The sequence below is a fragment of the Mauremys mutica genome, chromosome 6, assembly GCF_020497125.1.
Source record: "Mauremys mutica isolate MM-2020 ecotype Southern chromosome 6, ASM2049712v1, whole genome shotgun sequence".
NCBI classification, from domain to species: Eukaryota; Metazoa; Chordata; order Testudines; family Geoemydidae; genus Mauremys; species Mauremys mutica.
This window is the reverse complement of record NC_059077.1, coordinates 119,188,560-119,215,858: the sequence shown is the minus strand read 5'-3', so window position 1 is coordinate 119,215,858 and position 27,299 is coordinate 119,188,560. Positions and strand designations below refer to the sequence as shown.

General features: G+C 42.2%; 1 protein-coding gene across 1 annotated transcript; it reads right to left on the bottom strand.

Moving 5' to 3' along the window:
- Nucleotides 1-1,146: 1,146 nt before the first annotated feature.
- Nucleotides 1,147-26,510, bottom strand: DCAF10 (DDB1 and CUL4 associated factor 10). Its single transcript, XM_045021398.1, has 7 exons — nucleotides 26,300-26,510; nucleotides 20,363-20,476; nucleotides 16,372-16,569; nucleotides 15,674-15,876; nucleotides 14,026-14,136; nucleotides 10,724-10,869; nucleotides 1,147-6,894 (listed from the first exon to the last, which is right to left on the bottom strand). Exons 1-7 carry the CDS (start codon nucleotides 26,395-26,397, stop codon nucleotides 6,526-6,528), a joined length of 1,239 nt encoding a protein of 412 aa, XP_044877333.1. The 5' UTR covers nucleotides 26,398-26,510; the 3' UTR covers nucleotides 1,147-6,525.
- Nucleotides 26,511-27,299: the final 789 nt, after the last annotated feature.

Genomic DNA, 27,299 nt, shown 5'->3' with positions numbered 1-27,299 from the left:
GTAGAATGCAACAATTAGTATTTGAGTGAGTCCAGACTACTGTTTTCATATGAGTTGGAGGAACATATACTGTGCAGTTTAGTAAACAGGGATGGGTACCAAGTATCAGTAAGATAAATAGTACATAGGGAGATAGTGTTAAAATGGACAAAAACTAATTGGATGCAGGTGTGGGAGTGGTGGTACTATACTTGTTTGCACACACCCTGCTCCCAGGGAGTTCAGTCTAGTTACTGCAGAGGCTAGATTGTGCTAGGAAGAAGTGTTTGTGTCAAATGACCCACAACAGAAGCATGGATTAAGGTGCACTGAGGGGAATGGGAGAAGAGAACCCTTCTTAGACTTTAAGATGCATTTTCATAGATGTACCAAAGCAGGGAAGTCCATCGGACTCCTGTCAGGCTAGCTGGATTATTATTTGTGGCTGGGCTCAGTATCAAAATGAAATAGGAAAATCAGTAATAGCTTAGTACTCTGCTTTTAGTGTACTGACTCAGACATATCCTCCTATTACATGGGGTATTACAAAACATACTGATGGACACACATTGGCATTATAGAAGATTGTTACAAAATATTTCTGCTCAAGTTTTATTAATCTAACTTAAGTTATTACCCCCATCTTGGTGAACAACTTAAATGTTTATACCTATTCTTGGTATTAGATTAATCTGAATAAACGTGGGCAGGGGTTTTTGGTTGCTTTTCCTGGGGTTACATGCATTTTATGGCAAGACTCAAATACATAATTTCCTAATTGCCAGCATTGTATGCTATGTAGAGTGACTCACCTGGTGCATCAATCTAATAAAAGTGGAGATACAGTAGTGTACCAGATGCTACACCTCTGATCTCCAGCGCCTTCTCTAGACTTACCGGCAAAAGCTGTGATAATAGCTTAAATACTGACAGTGTGCAAAAAGGAGATTCAGAAAAATAAACAGTCAATTACTGGTTCTTTTTCACCCCTCAAAAGGGATGTAATACTTGAGAATCTTAATTTATTTCACTAAGTTGAAGCAGTGGCTAGGACTGGAAGCAAATAGTGCAGTAAAGAGCTATGTGGTTCTGTTAGAAGTATGGAATAGAACTTAACATTTAGAAAAAATGCACCCTATCACCTTTCAAAAAATGCACTGAATTGCTTTAGTAAATGTTTAATTTATTTTGCAAGCAAGAGAAACTGTTCACAAACAGTACAAGTTACTGAATAGGAGCAAGTACAGTATATTCAGAACAGCTCTGCTACTTGGTATGTATTGTATTAAAAGTCTACCCCCTCTGACTATGAAACCTTGAGTATTTCAAAATATTCCACACACACAACTTACTCGTGTATTTAAAAAAAAAAAAGACTTTTACAGGTGGTTGGAGACCCTGTTGAATACCAGTGTTGTAGCAGAGAATGCACCATTGCCTAAGATCATACTCCCCCCTGGCTTCCAACAGAGCAATCAAGTTATAAGGGGAAAAAAGACAAGCCTTTTTCTTTTTATCATAAACTTGGAAACTAGCATTTGTTTTTAGTTTCCATGTGGCAAATATATTTGTTGCATTATGAATAGCCTGAATTTCACAGAGCTCTGTTTAGCGAAGACTTCAGTTTTACTTTGCAATACCTAAACTTCTTTCTGTACTGGCATTATTTGTGGCATCCTTAAGGAACAGTGTTTGCACTCCTCCTATAAATACAATATTGTAGGATCAATGAAAAAATGTTAGTTTTCACTAGTACATTTTCCATGTAAACAGTTAGAATCTTGTCTAGGAGATTTCAGATTAACAATAAAGCAAGCCAAGTTTTGGGCTTTAATCCTTTAGTGTATCTCTAGATATATTTTGCTTTTCCCCATTCTCCCCACCCCAAAAATAAGATACATTCCACCTAGATCTTTTCACTGAGCTACAAACTTTTTTTTTAAAAGTAATTTTCATTTTTACTCGGTTACCTCTTCCCTTGCCAAAACTGTTGCCTGCTCTGGTGATTTAAATCTGACCTCTAGTGGAACATGTGAAAACTGCACTGCACTTCGACAATATGGTCACTGGACAAATACAAGAGTTACTGGCTTCAAACACACTAGTCGTGGTTTTCATAGACACTTCTAAAAAGTAAACATTCCTATGGAGTTCTGCTTATCAGTCATGCTGAAGGTGGAAGAATTACACTTTACTACAGTAACTAATGAATATGAACCATGCATTTAGAAAGCATATTGCACACTTCACAGGCCAGCTACGATCACTAACTGAGAAATACTTTAAAATTTAGCAATAGGTTTAGTACTCGAGGGGTATAAAATATACCAATACAAAAAGATGATAAAAATTATTGGTATAAACCACTACCTTAATTCTGGGTTTATCTATTTAACCCACTTTGCTCCTTATAGTATTGGGATGGAAGATGGTTAAGTCTTTCAGAATTTAATGCAAAGCAAGTGTATAACTTTTCTGCTACCTAGAAAAAAAGTTCCAAAGCTTACCCCAAGTCACTTTGTTAATTCCATAAGGCAAGATAATGTGAATTAGAAAGACAAAAGTGGTGAGAGAATAATTTTTTGGAGGTATAACTGCAAGGCATCTAACTAGTCAGTTATGCATCACTGAACAAAGTGTTTCAAGGTACTGTTAACTATACTGAAATAAAATCTATTCGCTTTCACTGAAAACTTCCAGCTATTATTGAAAGTAGTTAAATAATCACAACCTAAAATCATCATCATCTCATTCTAATTCAGCTTATTGCAAAATGTAATCAGAAAAGTTAGGCAACATTCTTACAGCATACATGGACGGAATTGGTCTTAATATAAAAATGTATCTGCTCCTACAACACACTATACATACACTACAAAGCACCACAAAGCACGAGCAAAACCCCAAAACAGGGCAACCTCTATCATCAGCCTTGCACTTTTCAGTGGTCTCGCTTCAAAGTGATGAGCTGTTTTAAACGGTCACTCCAGGTGCTGTGCATTTTAAATAGTAGCGATATGTGATATGTCATCTATTTAACAGTAACAATTCTCTATTTATACAGAAAAATTAGTGTCAAATGTTTCAGAGCAATAACCTTTTAAAAAAGAAGCATGTCATGAGGTAGACTGAAAAAAACCAATACTCAGTGCATATTGACAGCCATAGATTTAAAAAAAAACCTGCAAAATGAGCATTCCATTTTAAGGAATTCCAATAGTCTTAAATTACAAAAAGCTGCAATTACTTCAGGGTGCTTTTCTGCATTTCAAATTAATCCACCTGTACAAACAGTACTTTAGAGCAATTCAAAAGGATTTGCCATTGATCTTTTCAGCAAATCATTTAGCAAAGCCAAGGAGTAGCAGGACTGGGATGTTCTGAGATGGGATAGTCCCTGGGAGGAACTTTTCCTTATCAAGTGGTCCACAGAAAGAAAAGCTGGAGAATCAGGGTCCTACATAATTCTGTTGGGGTATATTATTCCTAAGTGATATGATAGTTGCATATGCGCCTGCTGGCTGAGAAAATACTCTTCATTCTGGTTTTTAAAATTAACTTAGTACTAAAAAGGCTACCCAAACTTAACCCAATTTCCCATCCTTTGGTCTGCGAGCTGTAAATCTTCCACTACGGTTCATTTCAAGAGCACAATTCATATCTAGTTCTGCCACCCAAACACAGATAACAGCAGATTCCTGTTCCTCTGTAAAAAATTTTTTTTAATATTAAGTCTAAATCTAAAAACTGTTTCCAAATTAGACATTCTCCACACGAGCTTTTACTACTTTGCAATTCAGAAGCTTGAATCCTGGTCATGCAGAGTAGTACATTGGGTATTTAATGTAATTTGTAGTCCCTTACATCACAGATAAGGAAAATACCTTGTAAGCAGAGTCACCCCCATTCAACAAATCCAAATGGACTGAGAATTGGATTTGCAGACTATTAACAGTACAAATAGATACATAACAAGGGTGGGTAAAGACTGAAGGGAGGGATTTTTAATTTCAATAATTTGCATTTTGGACAAGTCATTTTGTAGGATGACTAAAACTGGCATGGACGAGCATGCTTCCTACTACAGCCACTCGATCCCCTTTAAAAGCAGCAAAGAATCCTGTGGCACCTTATAGACTAACAGACGTTTTGGAGCATGAGCTTTCGTGGGTGAATACCCACTTCGTCGGATGCAAGTCACTGCCTCCTCAATAAACAACGCTGGTGTACAGAAAGAGTTCTGCAGTTAGTCATTTAATACAGGAGAAAGGGTTGGTAGGGAAGGATTAATCAGCTCAGGCTTATTTTGTGTGGAAATAGGGAATTTTGTTTCTCAATTGCTGCATGTTCAGTCACTTGAACTCAATCCTCCAACAATTAGTTGCTATGGAGTTAAATATAATTTCAAACAGGAGATGGCGCAGGAGTAGATTAACCTTCCTCCAAAAGTAACAATTCAATGTTCATGCAAAAACCCTCAGTAATAAAAAGCCAGCAAAAAGCAGCAGGGTTCCTAAATCAATTTCTCCAAAGCTTTCCCAGGAGGCACCAGACACTCAAAGTGAGTTAACGTTAAAGTGAGTTCCATTGATCCATTCTGACACACACACACACACACACACACACACACAGGGTGTGACTCAGAGTGATCCAGTCCATTGCCAGGCTTCCAGATCTTTATCTACTGGACCTGATCATCCTGGACCCATAGTACCTTCTGCTATACATTTTTTTTTTGTTCAAGAGTAAATCTAAAGTAAGTCTATTTTATTTAAAATCCCTTCAGATACCACTGAGGACCAAAATCTAAATTCTTTCCAGCAAAATTTTCTGACTTCACTGGGTCCACTAAAGCCTCACTGATAAGCTAAGTACAGTTTAGGCTAGGAAATCTTCACTGGCAATTTCTAGTGTCAAGTCCCATTGCTGGATATTTAAACTGTGGGTTTAAAAAAAAGCTTTTTAACCTTGTTAGTACCATAGCTGAGCAAGTGTCCCCAGGGAGAAAGGTTTTCTGCCTCCAGAAGCTTTGTACCTTCTCTTCACTCCAAGCAAGTGACTAGTAGGAAGCCATGTTCATCTCCTCCTCAATGATAGTCTGTGCACTTGTCAAGTCTTGAGTTTCGTTCCTAGTTTCATGCAATAGGTATTCCAAATTTTAAATATGGTTAAATTCATTTGCTTTCCACCCATACTATGAAATGATACATACATCCACATCCACTTGCACACTGTTAGGTTTTGAGCCACTAGAGGACTATCTTTTTTCTGCAGATAAAAATGATACTTAGAATATTATGTTCTTGTGATTACTATTGAAGCAACTGTATGTTCAGAAGGGTAAACAGCACTGAGGATAAGTGAAACTGATTAGTTGTATCTGTGTATTCTTGCTGCTGAAAAATCCAGTTGAATCCAGATAATTATATATTTAGCCTGTATATACCGTGCTCTGTTCCATACTGACAATGTAATCTGAAGGACTGTTTAATTTGGCAGAGTGACAGCAGACTCGCTTCAGGCTAATTCTTTTGCAAAGGTGGTGGCTAAGATCTGGGCATGTTACAAAAGAGTATTTTACCATGCAGCTCAGCCTTGGTAACACAAAGGGAAACTTCGAGGGTAGCATTTCTTAAGTTTCAAAACAAAATGTGATTAAGATTTTTTATTAATGTGGAAAGCCTCCTACAATAAGGGCAGCAATTAGAAACCTTAGTGTCTGGGGCACAACTTACCCTGTCAGGGGCATTTTAAACTTGTCATTTTATGTCAAAACATTCCAAACAACTCTTACGCAATGATCAACTCCGGCTTCCCTGCTCAATACGGCAATGTCTTCCTACTGAATTCACTGCGGAAATGCATCTCCACCCTGACCTTTTACCATCTTGCAATAAACACAATATATGCACATTAAGGAAAACAAGCTAAGAGATTTAACTATAGCAAAACATTACAGAAAGGTGACAACATTTTTCTAGTCAATCATTATACTGTGAAAAGAAAGTGTTTTTCTTCTTTGTGGCTAAACTAATCTAGTACGCAGGAGAACAGCTCCATTACCTAATTGTTGTAGAGAAAAAAGTTACAGCAATAGGAGGCCAAGTGAGAGGATGTCAGGAAGTCCAGCTCCTTTGTGGCAAGGAAAGATCGTACCAGCAGGAAACATGTGGGCATTGTTTGGTGTAACAATTCCCTCAGCCCTAGCGAGACATCTTGCAGATAGTCCATCCTAAGTCACGCTGAAAGACCAACAAGTGCTACTGTGAAACCCAACCAGAAAGACTGGAAATCAGTGGCACTGGATCATCAGAAGCAGAGGTTTGCATGGAAGGCTGAAAACAGAATGCACAGAGCCTGACTTGTAGTGTCAGAACACATACAGTGCTGGACTGAGTACTCATGTCATCGCAATGTTCACAGACCATAGTAATTATGATCTTGTCCACATTTACAAGATTTTTCTTTAAAAAGAACACACTTCAACCAAACTGAAGTAATTATAAAAACAAACATCTGTGAAGTTCCTGTTGATGCAAGATGTGCCTAGAACTTTGGCTGATATAAAGAAACACGTCCACTAAGGCACCCTGAGGCAATCTGACAGTGTGTTGGAGAAAACTTGGTCGTCAATACCACATCGTTGTGTGAATACAGAGAGCGGATTTCCTGCAAGGGACCGGCTTCTTTGGGCAAACAGTCGACAAGTTCACTGCACTGCGTGTCAAATCCCAACAAGCGGATCCCGTAGCCATGCGGGGAGGAAATCATTCGACCATCAGGGCTGAAACAAAGTTCTTTGATGTAACCCCGGCCTACATTGGCTTCTTCAATGCAGTGAGTCAATCGGAGAGAACAACGAGGTGAGACAGGGCGCACTGGGGCTCCTTCTTGGAATTCGTACACACAGGTCCACTAGACGGGGAGAGAGAACAGTTATATTTATCCACATACATGAGGAGAAACCCAGTTATTCATTCACCCCCCATGTAGGTGAAGTGAGTTAGACATAGGAACTAAAGCCAATACTTTACTTCTCTCTCCTTTGATACCACTTACGGCTGTGAGCTATTTAAAGCAGAACACCCCTTAGGCCATTTCCCCCCTTTAAACTGAATAGGTAAAATTGACACAGGATTTCTCTCAGTGCAGAAGCAGATATGTCGTTGAAGAGAAGATGCACCTACTGCAGCATAGGAAACGCTCAAGGAAATAGAGGCTCAACTGGAACTGTGATACAGTGACTCATGATTAGACACTGGAATTTCTGTACTGTTTGAACCTCAACACAAATTGGAAAAAAAACACTTAGAAGAAAAGAGAGAAAGCTTTTGTAGGAAGATCACTGGCAGTATGTCGATACGTACATTACTCCCAGCCAACATTAATCCAAATGATGGCAATTTAGAACTGTACCCTACGAAAAGGCATTCATTCATACTGAGTGCTTCTCAAACTTCTGCTGAACAAGTAAATAGAGAGAAAACCACTCTGGCACTTGGGTTAAAGTTAAGGAGAGGACAAGGTTGTACTTTTTGTATTTGTTGGGCTACTAAACAGGTCACTGCAATTCACATTTAAGGGATTGATTCTGAAAAGACATGCCCATGTTACTTTACTCACATGAGCAATCTCACTGAACTCAAATGGCACTACTTGTGGTTAAAGTGAAGCATGTACTTACATTTTTGCAGGATTGAGGGTTAAAATGTGAATATAAATCAGATATTAATGCAAAAACACTGAAAGTTTTACCAGTGCTCTGAAATCACCTTATTCAAATGCAATTTTGTAGCACACAACATAAAAATCTTTACATTTGGAGTGTGAATTTCACTTTTTGCAACAATTCACTGAAGTGCTGTAAGACAGGGGAAACCAATGCAAGATGCTAGCTTTAGAGATGCCAATATTAGTAAAAAACAACTATATAGCACCTTGTTATATCTTAATCTGGCAAAGTTTTGTATCCTACTCATGAAACTGTGAGGAAAAGGTTATACTTTAACAGAAGGTCAGAGCTCGGTATCCCTCTGTAAACAACGAGAAGGATACTCCATTCATTAGCCTCAAGACTAATCTACTGAAGCACCCACAAGACCATTCAGAAAGGAAGCTGGTTGTACCCTTGCAGAGGATGTAGAAGCTGCCTTTAGTTATTTAGCAAATAGGTAAGAGGAACAATTCACTATACTGAACTGACCCGAGTCATGAATCTGTCCATGCAGTCTCATATGGGTTGTTTCATTACCAACTTCTTTTGTAACTAAGCTACCTGCTGCATCATCAAAACCTTTTGGAAAAGCCTTTCCATCCTTTATGCTTATCCAATAAACATCCATTTATTTTGGCGGCTTCTTTGCCCCATATAGATAGGAAAAGGCATCTGACTGCATTGTAAGGGAGCTCACTCTTGAAGTTACTAATGCTTGTCCATTATGAGCAGCTCTGTATTCTGCTTGTCCTGACTAGCCAGCAGTAGAGAATTTTCATTTGCAGCATAAGCACCTAATGGTGAGGTTTTTTTTTTGTTTGTTTTTTTTTAAGCTTATGACAAGGTAGAGTTTACACCACTGTGACTTAAGCTTGGATGAATGTTCAAGATTTCCAGCTGCCATGTAATGAGATGTGTGGAGCAAAGCTGGGAAAGCAACCTGTAACAATTTTTCGATGAAAGTCATAATGTATGTATCTGAGTCCAATTCTTTATGTAAACGTCCACAGGAAAGAATGAGGCAGCCATGTGTCCTAGTTAGAAACTGGTTTCTTGCAAAAGTTACAATAAGGCCACTCACATTGAATAAGCCAAGGAAACTCAGTTATCTGCATTTTCAGAAAGTACTTTTTAGTGTGAAGTAACACAATGTATCTTACAATGGTTTTATTGTCAATTCATAGACTAGTCATTATCCATCTCAGTGTAAGTCTGCCAAGCTTCCAGTAATTACTTTGCAAGACACCTGCAGAACATGAAACTTCCTTTGATATGGAACAAAGCCATTCCAATGCAAAACGTGTCAGATGGAGCTAAACAATGCTGGTTTATCACTGGCAAGTGTTATTAAAAATAAGCCTTTGTGTTTTTAGGAAGTGACCTGAATATATGCCCTCGGTCTCCTAGCACACTACTCAGGCAAGCTCCAGCCCAACCCTGCAATAGCAAGGAGATTTCAGGGACAATTTTATTTTCACCATTTCAAAGATGGAGAAGGTTGCTAGAGGATGGAATCCGTGACTCACAAATGATAGCTCTGCATGTTCCGCACTGGATGCATTTCTGGATGATCTGCTTTAGCTAAACACAAGTTATCAGGCCCAACACAAGGGTAACTGGTTAAAAGTTTAATGGCCTGTGATATACTGGAGATCTAATGCTCCCTTTCTGGCCCTAAACTCTATGACAGTGTTTTCATACCAAGATGAAAACTTCTACCACCAAAGTCTCTCCGGAAGGGTATTCACTGATCCACAGATATTCTGCTAAGGAGCCAGCAGTATAACATTAGATTTCTTAGAGCAGCGCACACAAGCCTCTCTCTTATACGCAGATAATTAAGATCTCTTGATAACCTCCAACAGGCATATACTCTGATATTTAGGAACTGCTGTTGTCAAGCACTTAGGACATTCAACACATTTGCTACAGACTGTTGGCTTAGCCAAGTATTGTGAATACAAAGCTGTAACACATATATAAACACCCCATGCTACTATGAACACTCCTTAAGGTTTTAACGTCCGCACAATTATTCAGAACAATGGTGCAATCTGAAGCCTCTCGGCATCTTTAGACAAGCTTCTGGATTTGCAGGAGTGGTTTTCTCCACCAAAAGCCGGAAGGCAAAACCTGCATTTAAAAACAAATCTTGGTCATCCTGGTCTGTGGTGTTGAGTTCCTGGTGTCCTGTATGAAGCACACATGTAATGTCTGTCAGTGATTCAACTTGCTAGCACATGCTGCTTCTCTGCAAAATATCAGGAATGGCAAGAAGAGGTGGTATGCTATGATCTGACTTAAGAACACTTGATAATTCTGGATATGCACCATTGCTCTGTTTGCTATCTCACCCAAGGGCAGCACATTTTTTCCTGGCTCCAAGTGTTTTCACAGTTCACCTTTGCCTGACTTTAAGTAGCTCAGCTGAAGCCCTTTGGGGCGCTCAGGTGCAGCTTTTGTTTACCTACTGCACATCATGGCAGGCTACTCATAATGATGATAGCACAGCCTGAAGTCCTTGTACACTCTTTCTTCCAGACTGTCAGAGTGAGAAAATCTCAGCTCAAACTCCTCTTTCTTGACTGTGTCCTTACTGGTCACATTCAGGCTGAAATGCAGGCTGCCTACCCAATCACTGCGCTCACCTGCATGCCAGGCGACAAATGGAATGGGACAAACATTCAAACTGCAAATCTCCCGGAGACAGGCATGCTATGGTGGTCAGGAAAAGCAGGTGATTCCTCACATTACTATTAGCTTCCTATCATTCCTAAAGATACCAAATGCAAAGGTTAGGAAAATGGCATAAATTGAATACCAACCAGTCACCCTACTTCTAATTCAATCCAAAACAGTGTAGTGTAACTAAAAAAAAAAAAAAAGTCAATCCACTGTCAATCATGGTGTTGCAAAATCCATGTTCACTTGCAATTAAGGAATTTGATCTGCAGTTCTAGGATGTGGCACTTCTTATTCTAAGTCCTAAGTTTTTAAGTATGTGCCATGGTTTTTGTTTGTTTGTTTTACCTCCTGGTCATCTGTATTACTTGAGCACCGAAGAAGAGTAGCCCATCCTTTGGGATGGAGCTGCAGCGATGTAATGCAATTACCACGGTCCCTTTCTCCAGGAACTTCTGGTGTTAAAACCTCAAGACTATTTCGTGGAGATCCACCTAGGAGAGAGATACCAACCACAAGTCACACAGTAGCACTACATAACAGTTCCCATCTCTTTCCACTATTGACCAACTCTACATAGCAAAACGCAATCAAATGAAAAATAAATTTTTGAAACTTACATCACATTGTAAGAGATTAAGAACTTTAACAAAAACTTAACCACCCTAAGTAGTATTTATACCAGTTCCACAGATAAGTAAACTGAGGCAGAAATTATGTAACTTGCTGAAGGGTACAGTTAGTCAGTGGCAGAGCAGCAAGAGAACACCAAAGTCCTGATTCTGCTCTGACAACCTATCTTAAGAAGTCTGTGTGAACTCAGCTCAGATGACATTAATATGCATATGCAAAGATAGAGGGTATCACACACACATTCAGCTTTTCCTTGTCACTGAAAGATATTTTTGAAGAGCACAGTTCCACGGTAACACTAAAATGGGCATTGGAAGGAGTGACTTCCTGTATCAACCTTGCTCAGTTCACAAGTAAACAATGTTTATATTATTGCGAGCTGTGCAAACTCACCCTGGGATCTGAATCTCAAGCTGGGTTCTTTCCCTTTTGTTGATCACCACTAATAAAGGTTCTGCAGGCAGATTCTGCCCTCACATTTAGGTACTCGTATAACCAACCCTCACATCACCATAACATCTGAGCACTGCACAGTCATTAGTGACTTTATCCTCAACACTATCCCTATTTTACAGGTGAACTGATATACGGAAAGATAATGGAACAAATTATTAAACAATCCATTTGTAAACACCTAGAGGATAACAGCTAATATGGATTTGTCAAAAACAAATCATGCCAAACCAGCCTAATTTCCTTTCACAATAGGGTAACTGGCCTACTAGATAGAGATAAGCAGCAGACATGGTATATCTTGATTTCAGCAAGGCTTTTGATACCGTCCCACATGACATTTTCATAAGCAAACTAGGGAAATGTGGTCTAGATGAATTTATTATAAGGTGCATGCATAACTGTTTGAAAGACCATACTCAACGCAAGCCGTTGATAACTGCTCTGTCAAGTTGGGGAGTAACTAATGGGATTCCAGAGAGGTCAGTCCTAGGTCTGGTACTATTCAACATTTTCATTAATGACTTGGATCATGGAGTGGCGAGCATGCTTATAAAATTTGCGGATAACACCGAGCTGGAAGCGATTGTAAGCACTTTGGAGGACAGGATTAGAATTCAAAATGACCTTGACAAATCCGAGAATTGGTCTGAAAGCAACAAGATGAAATTCAATGAAGTAAAAAAAAATCCTACATTTAGGGAAAAAAATCAAATGCATGAATACAAAACGTGGAATAACTGGCTAGATGGCAGTACCGCTGAAAGGGATCAGGGGTTAGAGTGGATCACAAAGCGAACATGAGTAAACAATTGATACAGTTGTGAAAAAAGGCTGCTATCATTCTGGGGTGCAACAACAGGAGTTTTGTAAGACACAAGAGAGGACTGTCCCACTCTACTTGGCACTGGGGAGGCCTCACTGCGTCCAATTCTAGTCACCACCCGTTAGGAAAGATATGGACAAAGTAGAGATAGTTCAGAGGAGAGCAACAGAAATGATCAAAAGCTTAGAAAACCTGAGGAAAGGGTAAAAAACAGGGCATGTTTAGTCATGAGTCAAGGAGACTGAAGGGTGACCTGATGATAACCCGTAACATGTTTGAAGAGTGTTATAGAGAAGACGGTGTCAATTGTTCTCCATGTCCACTGAAGGTAGGACATGAAGTAATGGGCTTAACCTGCAGCAAAGATGATTTAGGTTAGATACAGTATCAGGAGAAACTTTCTAATTAAAGATAATTAAGCACTGGCATAGGTTACCAAGGGAAGCTGTGGAATCCCCATCATGGGGGGTTTTAAGAGCAGGCTGGACAAACATCTGTCAGGGATACCTGGTTCTGCCGCAGTGTGGGATGGGAATGGAGAAAGGAGGCTGGACTAGATGACCTCTCATGGCCCCTCCAGCCCTACACACAAAGATTTAGTGACTTGCCCAAGGTCATACAATGTCTCTGGCAGAGCAGTGACTCTGAGTCCCAGTCCAGTGTGCGAAGCATGAAGCCACTCTACGTCTCTCCCACTTTAATAGGTTTGTAGAGGTCTACAACTTGCCCTGTAACTGGAATTTCATGGCCAATTCTGTTGATGCCCAAGGACGAACAGAATCTGTCTCACTTCACCGGGTTGGCTCAGCATAGTTAAGAGAAGCAGTAAATGTTTTTTTTCTGTCACTAAAGCAAACAGAAGAAACTGAACATACAAGCAGCGGGGAGTAGTTCTACTGAGTAAGAAGGTGTCATTTTTACACAAATCACTTTTCCAAGTGTAAACGCTTTCAAAATTGCTTCCATTTACTAAAAGAAGCTGTATTTCTTCCTCTAGCAATTGTGGCATAAATGCCCCAACTACTCAGATGAATAAGCAGCACTGAGAAATACTGCACAATCAAAAAATAATTGTGATTTCATCATATGCATATGGAAGGGACCTCGATAGGTCATTTAGTCCAGTCCCCCTGTTCTTAAAAATCCCCAAGGACTGGTATTCGATAACCTCTCTTGGCTCCAGTGCTTACATATCCTTAGAGTTAGGAAGTTTTTCCTAATGTCTAACCTAAATCTTCCTTGCTGCAGATGAAGTCAATTACTTCTCGTCTTTCCTTCAGTGGAGACTGATCTTTATAACAACCTTTTACATACTTGAAGACTTCTGTTCTCCCTCAGCCTTTTCTTCTCTAGGCTAAACATGCCAATTCTTTCAACCTTTCCTCATACGTCATGTTTTCTACACCTCTTTTTTTGGTCTCTCCCCTCTGGAGTCTCATCCATTTGTCCACATATTATGCATTAATGTAAAATGTAAAACAAGTGTCTTGTTTCTCTTTTGAAATCTGAAAGCAACAAAATTAGAACTCCAGACATGACCATTCTATATACTGTGATGATACAGTACTGAATTTGTGGAAAACCTAGTGAGATTTTTAAAATAGCCTAAGCAATAAGAGGTAGGAAAGTATATAAAACTTAAAAAAGTACACACTATTTATTCACTTTTACATTTTAGCTACATACTGGACCCACTTACACATAAGAACCTATGCGTTTTATTCTAGTCTTAACATACCTTCTCGTTGGGAGGTTCGTGACATGTGTTTCTCGGACAATGGACCGGAATCATTCTGGTGACATGGTGAACCCACAGCTCTAGGACCAGATGAACTGGTAGCTGTCGTGTCTGAAACCAGAGTAGCAGCCATGTAAATCTGACATATGGGATAAGCCCTTTTGCTTTGTATGCATCTCATTTTAACTTCCTGTGAACGTAAACCAGCACAGCCCTAATCAAATACGTCTCTCTAATGAAGACAGTGCTTTCCCAAGAAATGCCTTAAACCACAAACAACTGAGCACCAAACCACTAATTCTAACCCAAAATGAGCTAGTGTTCAGTGCACTCTTTTCAATTTGAAGTGTGGCTCTGCTCTGAAAAACAACCCTAGAAGTACCATTATGGGTCCATGTTTGCATCTGATACAAGTAAACTAACTGCCAGCACTACAAACTCAACCTGGGGTCTAAGAATCAGGAGTTGGGTTCTCTCCTGCTCATGCTTCTGCAGTAATGAATGCTGAAAGGTCTCTCAGTCACACCTGTGCAACTCCATTTAGACTGAGGCTGCACAGGTATAACTCAGGTCAGGGCCTGACCTGCAGCATCTTTGCCACTGGGGCTGATGAGTCAAACAACAAAAGTCAACTTGCATTCAGGGTCTGTATGAATGGCAGATCACAATCAGAAAAAATCTGCTCCATTCACTAATAACTACAGGAAATTTGCTAGGCAAGAACATGAAGCCCCATTATGCCATTTATAGAGTCCCTTTTCAGAGCAGCACAGTTTAGTAGGTTACCTTGTCTTGATCACTGGGCAGCCTATAGTAACTATGCTAAGACAAAAGTGACTGACACCAAACAGGAAGGGAGGTGCAGAGTAATTCTGGGGACTATTTTGTTAAGTTCTTGCAATGTGGCAAAATGAACCACGAACCACCGAATTTCCTGTTGCTGAGTTCTCTGGATCCTGGAATACTAAGTATTCCACAGCACCCATGTTACAGACCAATAGGAAATAGTCTCCCACATTTGTTATTTCACGTTTGAGCACTCTGGCGGTATCCTATTAAGGCTTACCTACACTTCAAATGCTAGCAACACTTCAGAGTAGACATAACCTACACCAACGGGAGGGATTCCCCATCAGCACTGGCAAGCCTCCTCCGCAAGAGGCAGTAGCTTGGGCAGTGGAAAAATGTTGTTGTTTGACTCATCTAGTGCTGTCTATATGAGGACTTCGGTCAGCTTAACTACAGACCAGTCACGCCTGAACAAGGTAAAATAGCTATCATAGTGCCACTTTCCTGCTAGAATCTTCTTAGCCAGGCCTCTAAGGGCACACCTACGCTACCTGCCGGATCGGCGGGTAGCAATCGATAAATCGATCCCCCAATCGCTCTGCCGTTGACTCCTGTACTCCACTGCGGCGAGAGGCAGAAGTGGAGTTGACAGGGGTGCGGCAGCAGTCGCCCCCTCGCCGTGAGGATGCGAGGTAAGTCAACTTAAGATACATCGACTTCAGCTACATTAGTCTGGTAACAGAAGTTGCGTATCTTAGGTCAATCCCCCCCGCAGTGTAGACCAGGCCTAAGGGAACAGTATACAAATACCTCTATCAAATGGATCACAGTGTACAGATTTTTACTAACAAGAATTCACCTGAACTTGACGTAGTTCTTCTGGCTCTTAATATTGGATAGCTGCCAACCTCTAAGGACTTGGTTAAATCAAGGTCGTGCAAAATCAGAAGATACCCAGAGGAGGTGGAGATCAACATTTTTGAACAGTCTGGTGTCAGTCTCATCCGCATGAGAAAACGGGTGTGAAAAAACTTCTTGTGAGGACATCCTTCTTCGGTGCACCTGGACAGTGCAAAATGAGAGAGATGATTAAGGCCAAGATTGGCAAAAACAGGAGTCTAAAGTTAGATTCTGAAATCCACAGGTCAATTCATAAACACATGAGCTGATTTTCCAAGTGTTGAGCACTGTGTGTCCCCCACTGACTCATTCACCATTTGTACACTCTCTTTTGGATCTCATTTAAACTAGACTTTAAATGGGGGGTGGGAATCCGCAACGTGCACACTTGTATTTCTAGATTGATATAGCACATTTTCAGCTTTGTTTCAATCTGACCTACATAGCCTCCTTTGAGTTGCTAGATCTTCATCCCAATAAGGCAGTCCTAATTCTTGATTGTCACCATTGGCTGATGAGCAATCAGTGACAGAATTTAAGAATGTATTAAGTTTCCATTGAGAGCAATAGAGTTTCGTCCAAGATGAATGTATCATTTTAAAAGAGCCTACCACAGTTCATATATTTAATGACCATACATAACCCATATTCACATACCTGTTGGTGTCCCATATGATCACATTGCCATCAAACCCTGATGTTACTAGTAGTCTGGTATTGGTGTCATATTCAATGTTCTTCACCCAGCTCGTGTGACCATGTAAAGTGCACACTTTTGTGTTTAGCTTTCTCAGATCCCAAAGTGCTATCGTAGTGTCATCAGAGCAAGTTGCAAACAGTCGATTATCCAGAAACCTGTGAAGTTGACAGACAGTTAAATATTGTAAAGCAAGCACTGTCTTGTCTGCCTTGTGTGTCTAAGGTGTTTCAGACTTAGTTATTCCTGAACTGGGAATTACGACTTATAAAAATAAAGCCACACACAAAGGACTGATAGTTTAGTGATGTGAATCTTACCACTCTTTTTGTGGCCAAAATGTAAGTATCAGTCTCATATTCCATCGCCAGGGACAAACTAAAGAGAGCAGCTAACAAGATCTATGGAAATAGAGCAGGAGAGGGCAATATTTTTTCATAGCATGGACCACATCTTAAAGACTGTCTCAGGGATGTCCCATTGGTGGTTTTCATAGATCATCAGGCCAGAAGGGACCATTGTGATCATCTAGTCTGAACATGCCACAGGCCTTTCCTGAATGAATTCCTGTTTGAACCAGCCATATAGTTTAGAAAAGCATCTAGACTTGATTTTAGAGATTTCCAGTGATGGAGAATCCACCACAATGCTTGATAAGTTGTTCCAATGTTTAATTACCCTCATTGTTAAAAATGTATGCCTTACATCCAGTCTGAAGTTGTTTAGCTTCAACTTCCAGCCAATGGATCTTGTTATACCTTTGTGTGCTAGCCTGAAGAGTCCATCATCAAATTTCTGTTACCCACCGAGATACTTACAGACTAATCAAGTCACCCCTTAACCTACTCTTTATTAAGCAAAAGAGATTGAACTTTTTGAGTCTCTCACTACAAAATGTTTTCCATTCTGTAAATCATTCTTGTGGCTCTTCTCTGAACTCTCTCCAATTTATCAACAGCCTTCTTGAATTGTGGGCGCCAGAGCAGGATACAACATTCCAGTAATGGTCATGCCAATGCCAAACATAGATGTAATTGCCACTCCCTGCTCCTATTTGAGATGGGTCTGTTTATACATCCATTAGCACTTAAAGCACATGTACAGCGCTATGGCCGTAAGTGCAATGACCCCCACCTCTCCCCCAAGTCCCTCCATGTCCCATTACTTGCTACCACATCTTTAGCAGATTGCAGTATAATGGCTGGCCTTTCACTAGACGTATGGAATGAAGCCACTGCAAGCCAAACTGCCATGGAAGGTGTGCGGTAAGTGTTTATTGGATTTATGAGGCTCGCCACTAAAACAGGAAAGGGGCCCAAAATGTGTCACAGGTAGCACTGGTGACATTGATCCCCCCCTCCCCGCCCCCAAATACTTTTTGTGCAGGGGAATAAAATAAATGTCTTAACTAATGGAGAAACAAATACTATTAAAATAGTCATTTATTTCTTTACAGCTATATCTATATATAGGCACCCAACACTGTACTGTATAGCCTGTCATCCCTGTGGCAACTAAAGCAATTGCTCATGTGGAAGATGCTAGGAAAGGCTTGACTGTATTTTTAACTGCGTTTTAGTACAGTTTAGCAGGTGGAAGCTAGAAATTAGCATCACGTGACCAGCCAGTTTTCAGACCACCGTTAGTAAGAGATTGAGGAGCCTCTTTATTAGAGGGATATTCTCAAGGCTGTCAAGACTTCATTTAGACCTCCAGCCTTCACTGCGGTTTCAGAACAGCTCCACTTTTGTCAGCAGGCAGAGTGCTGAAAGATACCCGAATCCTCCCCTTCCCACTTTAGACAGCACAAGATTCTAGTAGGTTTCACTGAACCGAGATGAGATGGTTCTGTTCTTTACTCTTTTTGCCCCTCCCTCCTTACCACTTCCTTTGACTCTTCCTCCCATGCTGTCCCTTCCATCCCTGCTGGACAAAATCACTAGCTTCTCTCCATTCAAATCCCTGCTTTAAAAACAAACACAACACATTTTCTGTGAAGCCTACCAATATGAGCCCATTATTAAATCCTGTCCCCCTGTAAAAGGGACTCACCTCGCTGGGCTAGCCAGTGCATTTTATGCCTGAAATATTTTGTGGCTAAGTCACAAACTCCTTGGGGTTTTATACAGCACACAACTGTCACTTAAATAGCCAAGTAAATTAGTAAGGGATTTTGACCCAAGCACAAGGAGACCTCACCTCGTTGTGACCTGTTAATATTACTGACAAAGCAGACTGTTTCAAAGTTTTGGTGACTGAAGAAAGTTAATGGCAGTCAAATTTTCAGAAGCATCAGAAATATGATGTGATTGGTTTTTTAAGCAGTAAGAGCAATTAACCAAGGGGACAGCTTAAAAAGGGAAGTGGCAGATTCTCCATCACTGGAAGTCTTTAAATCAAGATTCTTCCTAAAAATATGCACTCTGCTTCAACCACAAGTTCGTTGGGCTCACTGGGTGACGTTCTATGACCTACACCTAGATGATCCCAGTGATCTCTTCTGGCATTAAAATCCAGGAGCTTGCTTTGCTTTGCTTCAACACAGAGGAAAATGACAAGACTGTTTGTGGAGATGAAAGTGTTGTAAAGGAGGTGCTTGAAATGATAAACAGATCCAGAGTAAATAAAGATAGTGCAGCAGGGATTGAAGGCAAGAACCCCAAGCCACTGAAAAAGAATGGTGATAAAACACTGGCAACATGTTGTATTTTTCAAACTAGAAACCAGTTCTACATTGCTTAGTAACTATGTAAAAATGGCACCTTTTCACTCAAGGAGGACATGACAAAATACACTGGAAAGGACCCTAGTTAGCTCTAGCTGGCCAACATAGTGATGGGTGAGGGAGCTTAATTCTAACCTTCCTTGCAGATCAACTCAGTTCCAGTCAGTTATCTTTACACATTAAAAAAAATTACTTGTCACATTATCATCCAGAGGTCTCTTAGGTAACTGGGCTGCACACTGAGGGTGTACTTGGTCTGGTTTATTGCTGTGTGAAGAGGAAAGAATTCAGCTCCACTCTGAGCTCATGTTGCATTTGTAGGGCTGGCAGGTTAAATCACCCCAGGTTTAGTTGTGAACTGAGCACATCTGATAAGAAAATCATTGTGATACTGAACCCAGAACCTCATTAACCATCTTTACTCAGTCACTTTTCAGGAATAGACTATATTAAGAATCCTAGGTTTGGAAATTTACCATATAAAGGAGGACAGGGTATCAGAAAGAGCATTTACAGCGGGTGGGATCTCTAAAAGCAAAAGCGGAGTTGACAATACACCAAATACCTATAAACTAGAGGCCAATAAAAGACAAGAGTGAAGGGCTCTATCAGGAAGGTCAATGACATGTTGAGAAGCTAAATCCTTGCCCTTTTCCCACCATATGTCATGCCGGCCCATCTTTCAAAGCCACCTCAGGGTGGGAATTGTCCGATCCTCACCTCTAGGAAGGATGGAAGAAGGTGCTTACTCTCAGTAAAAACAGAAAGTGTTGAAGGGGAAATAGGCACAAAGAGGTGAAGTGACTTGCTCAAGATCACACAGTAAAGCAGTGGCAGAGCTGGGACTAGAACCCAGGTCTCCTGATGCACAGTGCAGGCCCATATCCACTATACTACATTGCCTCCAGTAACATTCCTTCTTCTAGCTATATTCGCTCCAACCTGAGATTTAAAGGGACAAAGGCGCGTTGTATGTACGTGTTCAGTATTGCGTTGCGTGCTTACTTAATTGTAACATTGTCCATCAACTTTCTCCCCACACAAACTGCAGTATGGTAACTGGTACAGTTATACGACACTGTCTGTTGACAAGACAAAAAGCAGAGAACAGCAGAGGACTGATCTGTATATCACTACAGCATCATGAACACATTAACACGTACAGTTAGGAAAAATGTTGGAGTTCTATTTACTGAAAGTTTGATTCTGTTTCCCATGATACTAACCTGATATTATTCACACAGTCCTCATGAGCTTCAGAGAGAGTTTTGATGTGCTTTGAAGATATGGGGTCAAAAAGCAGGACTTCAGTCTGTTCACAAGCAACAGTTAGCACTGACCTGAAAAGCAAAAGAGGTATCTTGAAGTTAGTAAAGAGAAATGAAGGCTGCAAAGTAACCATTACAGCTGTTGTCATTGATTCATCTCTGTTTTAATGCTATTCCACAGATGGATACTGTTCCAATTGGCTTTGTACAGTTACCTTTTCTCAAACCCTTCCTACTTCATGATTGAACAGAGGAAACTGGTCTACTGCAGGCATAGGCAACCTATGGCACGCGTGCCAAAGGCGGCTCACAAGCTGATTTTCAGTGGCATTCACACTGCCCGGGTCTTGGCCGCCGGTCCGGAGGGCTCTGCATTTTAATTTAATTTTAAATGAAATTCTTAAACCTTTTTAAACCCTTATTTACTTTACACACAACAATACTTTAGTTGTAGTTATCTATTAGACTTATAGAAAGAGACCTTCTAAAAACATTCAAATCTATTACTGGCACGCGAAACCTTAAATTAGAGTGAATAAACGAAGACTCAGCACACCACTTCTGGAAGGTTGCTGACCCCTGGTCTACTGCTTACTCACTTACCAAGTCAAATTGCTCTACTACCTATTCAGAAAGATTCCACCTCCTCTACAGCCTGGCTGTTGGCATACATTGATGCACAGCTGGTGTATTCAGTGGACAGATCACACGATCTTTTAAATTCAGAGTATATGCAGTGTGGTTCTTTTATAGCTACTGAACTATGATGTTACTTCATAACATTTGATGACACAATTAGGTATATTTTAGTACAGTTTTACAGTGTTCTTGAAGGGTACTTTGCCCTATCAGTACAGTACTTTATATTCTAACCTAGGGGTTCCTAGGTGGGAAAGTGTGCACTGATTGGTTAAGGATTTTTGTCTGTAATAAGGACAGGAAAAGAAGGATGAAGAGTAGTAGTGAAGATATGGGTTCTATTCCTCACCTCTATCACAGATTTCCTGTGTGACCGTGGGCATTTAACAATCTTCCTCTAGCTATACAATGGGAATACATGCCTCTCAGGAGGGCACTGGGAAGCTTTATTAATTCATGGGTTGAGATCCTCAGACAGAAACCTCTAGTACACATGCAATGGACAGTAGTAGTACTTAATAAGTACATTTGGAACACACGTGAGAACTCTAGAATCTGGGTTATGTGTCACCACCCTGCCAGTTGTAATGTATGTGTTTGCTGATTATGGAACACTTTCATGTGTATTAGTTTGAAATGATCCAATCGACCAGTAAATATTTGACATTTACCAATACTAACCAAACCAGATAATTACTTCCTTTCAGGCAGCTGTTTCTGAAAGTCAAATTAATTTGCTCTGAGTCATAACAGCTCATCCCTTTCTCTATAATAATTTTGAGTTGGGTAGCTGCTCACTTGGGGCCTGATCCAAAGCCCACTGAAGTCAGTGGAAAGAAAACATTCAGGATACACTATTTAAAGAGTGCTCTGTCAGAAAGCAGAATTCCTTTAACCTGACTAATTTTAAAAAATTCAAGTAGAGTGCCATTTAAGGATAATCTGACCATTCCAGGAGCTCTGCTAAACTTCTCAATTACTCTGCATAAGGAAAAAAAAGCCCACACTTTTGGAGCAGAATTTGGCAATCGTTTGGAACTTTAAAATACTTAGCTATTTTAGGACTCAACCATTTATTGCTAAAACTTTAGAAGAAAATAAAGCTGATGTGGGCTACTAAATCTTAAAAGTTGAAAACACTGGTAGAAGTCAGAGGAACGATTATTTGCAAATGTGTCACTAGCTGTGGCTAAGGGTGTCTTCACAGCCAAAAGGTAGTTATTTACAGCAGGTTAAAATTAATGTGGGTTAGCTATCTCACTGTACAATCCTAGTGGAGGTAAGGTACAGGTAGCTTTTACCACAATGTATGTAGGCAAGATCAACATCCCGTTCACCTCACAGAGACCCATCTTGCAATAAAAACTACAAAGCCGTGTCTCCACTAGGGTTTTACAGAGAGAGAACTAGCGCCTGTTAATGATCCTGCTGTAAATGCAGTGAAGACTGGCCTAGGTGTACCTGTTCACTCATATTAACAATTGTCAAAAGTTGTTCTCAGAATCTGAGAATCTAAGATCCTTTCCAGGGCACATTCACAGACAATACCAGGAAAGCAAATGGCAGCAAGACAATTGATAAAAATCCCAGAGAGGCACATAAGCATAAGACGGCCATAATCTTTTGGGGAAGTCTGGTTCTGCATTAATCAAGGGTATCCCATTTCACTACCAAAAGACATTTATGGTTTTAAAATCAGCTGAGTGTCACTGAGCCAGATGATGAGCATTACTTAGCTTACTTTGCATCACTAGAGTTAAACAAACTGATGTTAGAGCTGCCCTAAACGGGAAGCTAAGGATTTCCCCAGCATATGAGGATTCTTGAGGGGTGTAGAGTGATGCAATGGGGTATTTCAGCCAAGAATAAAATGTGCTCCACCAAATCCTCACCCAGCAGAATAATCCCATGGGGAATGTTCTAGCTAGCCTAGGTTACAGTAGGCCTGTGCCTGCTAACTTGCGCCAAGTGTCAATTTGGTTCCAAAATCAGCCCAGGATCATCGGATGTGTAAAGGTATTGTAGACAAGGCCTAACTGGGTACTTCTGTACTGAGGTAGCTACACTGGCCAGTGGCTTTTTACACCCGTGCAGCGCATCTACACTAAGGCTTTGCAGTGATGCTTCACTGTAGCTATGCCGGTGCAGGAGTCCCAGTGTAAGTAAACTTATCACACAAAACAGCACTAGTTTAATCCTCCATAAATGCTTCCTACTATTGTTACTGAGTGCTCGCTGTTGGTAATGTATCTTCTACTAGAGTCAATGGAAGTGGAAAAAGCAACAAGACAGTAATCAGATAATGACTGCGTAATCCACTGTCATCGGACTGCTGCAGTTCTAAGCAAATGCTTTACATTGCTGGAGAGTGGAGATCCACAGCTTTCCAGTGGCTCAAGTCATTTGTTTGTAGTCCTGGCGGGTCTCCCAAGGTCAGACCTTAGAACTGACACTGGTCTCCCCCAGCCTAGCACTATCTTCTTGGCACAAAAGCGAACACAGCAAGTCCCAGACCTTGAACTAAATCTTGTAACCCAGATGCCCATTGGTTCAAACATGGCGCAGGTAGTCGTTAAAGCGATGGTTCAATCTAAGAGGTTCAAAGTTTTCTCCAGTAGCTTGTTAGTTTTAAAAGAGAATTCTAACCGTTTACATACCATGCCACTCCCTGGGCCAAATTGTGCTCATCTTACTTATTCACAAGTTCCACTAAAGTCAGTGGTACTACTTGCATATGTAAGGCAAACAGGATTCAGCCTTAACAGAAAATCTTTGGTCCCAATACAGTGTCATTGTATAGTTAAGCCTTGGCAGTGTAGTTTTTTTTTAAAATCAACCCTTGAAAGCATTACACAGATTTATTTCCTTACTGAATTTCCCCACCAGCAACATGAATACACCTCACTTTGTGAATGTAGAAATCTTTTAGAAAGATTTGATGAAATTACCACACTGAACAACAAGGACTTTGCAAGCAAGAAGTGGTCACAACTTTTTGGCCTACAAATCTCGACAGCATCTCAAATGGCATCTGCTCAGTTCCCTATTCTCTCACACATCAACGAGCAGGAGACCTATAGATTCATTCTCTCTTCAGCCAAATAAAGCATACACTTTAATAATGCACTCACACACTGATATTGGATTTGTACTGGTTAAACTTTCAGAACAGCAAATGAAACTGGAACAGGTTTGTCAAATCAGGAAACAATACGTGATTTAACTTTTAACACTCTGCCTAGGAGTAAGAATACAGCTATTGTCATTCAAAGACAGACCAAGAGTCAGTCTAGTCCCAGTATCTACTTTACTACCCCACGGTTGATGAGGAAGACTTTTTTCCTACCCCAAATCGTTAATAGATTATATATGCCCTGAAATAATACTTTGTTGCTTTCTTTTAAAACAGTATATCCACAAATGCTATTGTTTATATACGTCTAATCACTGTTTAATCTAATAACCTAACGTAGCAAGTTCCACAGAATTAGATATATTTTAAATATATTGGTTTCAGTAGTTGATTTCATAGTTTTAATGGGCACCCTCTTGGTTCCCTTATTATCCAATTGGCCTTTCCCATTCATTGCTTTTGAGAGGTTTAGGAGAGAGACTGAATGCACTATTCAAGGTGAGGACATATGGAAAACATTATGTAAACTTGATGGTATTATTCTTTATTTCCTCCTAAATACAGCCAAACATCTAAGCCACTTTTTTTTACCGACCACTGAATACTGAATTGTTTTCTATGACTTGCATCTGCCATCATACTGCCCAGTTACTCTGCAGCTAGGTTGGGTAGGAATTTTTCACAACCCCTTCCTAAATCTTGACTAACAAATCATTCATCAGCAACTTTTGCCACCTCACCATCTATTCCTCTTTAAGGTCCAGTATTGACCACAGGTGCTAGTCCCTGAGGGACCCCATTACTAAACATTTTCTTTACAGAGAACTGGCTGTTATATTCCTACTTTTTGCAGCCTGTTACCCCGTTTAACCATTCACAGGATATCTCCTGTCATCTTGCAGTTGCCAATTTTAGCAGCTTCTTGTTAGTGACTTTCCCCAAAGATCGTAAGTTGTATCTACCAGTACCTTTATCCTCTGCTATCGTGCAAGTCCAGCAGATGGGACAGAGGCTTAGGAGGTGGAAAACTCAAGTTCTGTTCACAGCTTTATTGTGTGACCTTGTGCAATTCACTCTCCTTCAATTTCCTCACTGGGGAAAAGGGCTGGTGATACTTACTGACCTCAATCAATTTCCTTGAGATCCTCAGACTATTAATTGTAATTGTATTAAGTCTCCAACTGGTTGGAGAGACAGTTCAACCTTTGAAAAACATTCTACTCCTCTAAGTGCTATTGGAGTGGATTTTGGCCCTTTATTTCTGCCCCCCCCCCCAGTCAATTAATGTCCATCCTGTGATCATGATAGCTATTGTTGCAGCTGAGTACAACAGTGGTACCCACCCTTCAGTCCTCTGGCATATAGTGTGACCTAAGCATCATCCCAAACCCAATCAGGCCCACATGGGGGTGCAGAGACAGGCCCATCAGCACCCGATTCCCCACATGGCAGACACCCTCCATCCCCATCAGAGCCAAGGTCCCTCAGTCCCAGAAATGGGAGTGTCTCTGTCGGCTCCCCCAGAGAGCAGATCATTTCCACTGGTTGCCCATGGTGGGTACAGAGCTCTGTTGTACCCCCAAGGGATTTCAGGGTTTCCCTCCCCCAGGGAATGTCTGGGTGGGAGTATCTCAGGTGGGTCCAGGCAATCTCCTACCTATCCAGGTGAGGGGGGTGGGAGATACCTGACTATGCCCCAGCAGGGTCCCCCGCCACACTCCCCCACTTGAATGAGAAGGGGACTTCGTGCAGAAGGGTGCGTATCCAGACGGGTCACACAGTCTCTTACTGATCTGGGGGTGGGGGCTCCCTGGAGAGGGGGGGTGACAGGCTCCCTGTCGTGGTGAAGGTCCAGGCTGGAAGGAGGGGGGCTGAGCACAGGGAGGTGCGGGGAAGGATTGGGGCGTGGGGGGAGGGGTGAGACCGGGGCGGGGCCAGACACACTGTGTGTGTGTGGGGGGGGGGATTGGGCTGGAGGTGGGCCCGGGCCAAGTAGGAGGGAAAGGGGAGCGGGGGTGTGTGCGTGTGGAGGGCTCGGTCCGGGAGAACAGCTAGAGGGGGGAGGCGGGTGTCCGGGGCCGGGAGGGGCTCGGGGCGGACCAGGAGGCCGAGCCGGGCCTTACCCGTCCGGCGAGTACTCCAGGTTGAAGACGGCGCCGTGCGTGCGGGTGCTGAGGTACACGGAGTCGGCGGGCTGGATGGAGCTGTACAGCCCGGTCATGGCCCGGAAATTGTCGCGGGCCGGGTCCACGAAGAGCCCCCGGCCCAGGCAGCGGCCCCGCAGCCACCCGAACAGGCCCCCGCCCGCCGCCGCCGCCGCTGCTGCTGCCCCCGGGGCCTGCGGGGAGGCGGGCGGCGGCTCCTTGGCGCTGGGCGGCTCCTTGGCGGCGGCGGCGGCCGGCGGGGCGGGGGAGGGGCGGCGGGGCGGGCCCGAGGGCCCGGCCGCCTCCCCGCGCGCAGAGCTCATCCCGCGCCGCGCCCGGCCGCTCGCATCGCAGCCTCCGGCCCCCGCGCGCCGCTTCCGGTGCTGCCCGACCCGCCGGCCGGAAACCGCCCGCCCGCGCGCGGCGCGGCCCCGCCCCTTCCGGCCCCCCTCCGCCCTCGCCCCGCCCCCTCCGCCTGCCCCAGCCCGCGCGCTACTCGGCTCAGTCCCGTCTACACACAACCCGGCGGGAAGCCGGGGGCGGGGCTAGGGAGGGCAGTCAGGGCTCCTGTGGGGTTACCGCCCCTCTCCCCCCTTCTTCAGCAACACCGGAGCAAATCCTGCCCGGGGGTGGGGGTAAGGAGGGGCACACGACTAGCCATGCACACACGTGTGCACACCCCCTGCACGGCAGCGCCCGAGACGCCCCCTGCACGCTGTCACCCCGGGAAAAGGGTGTTGGGGGCAGGGTAGTACCAGCTGGAAGATCTGCCGAGATCTTCTCCTCCTTTTCCCTAGACGTAGGGCGGGGTGTTGAGAAGCTCTAGGGCTGCAGGTTGCCTTCAGCCCTCATCCACAGCCCAGTGGATACATTTCTTCCTCCTTCGCTATTTACAGAGTCCCCCACCTCAGTTACTTGGACTGGGTTCCTAGACAGCAACTGACCCCTGGGCAACTCCTTCACTCTTCAAAGCCCACTG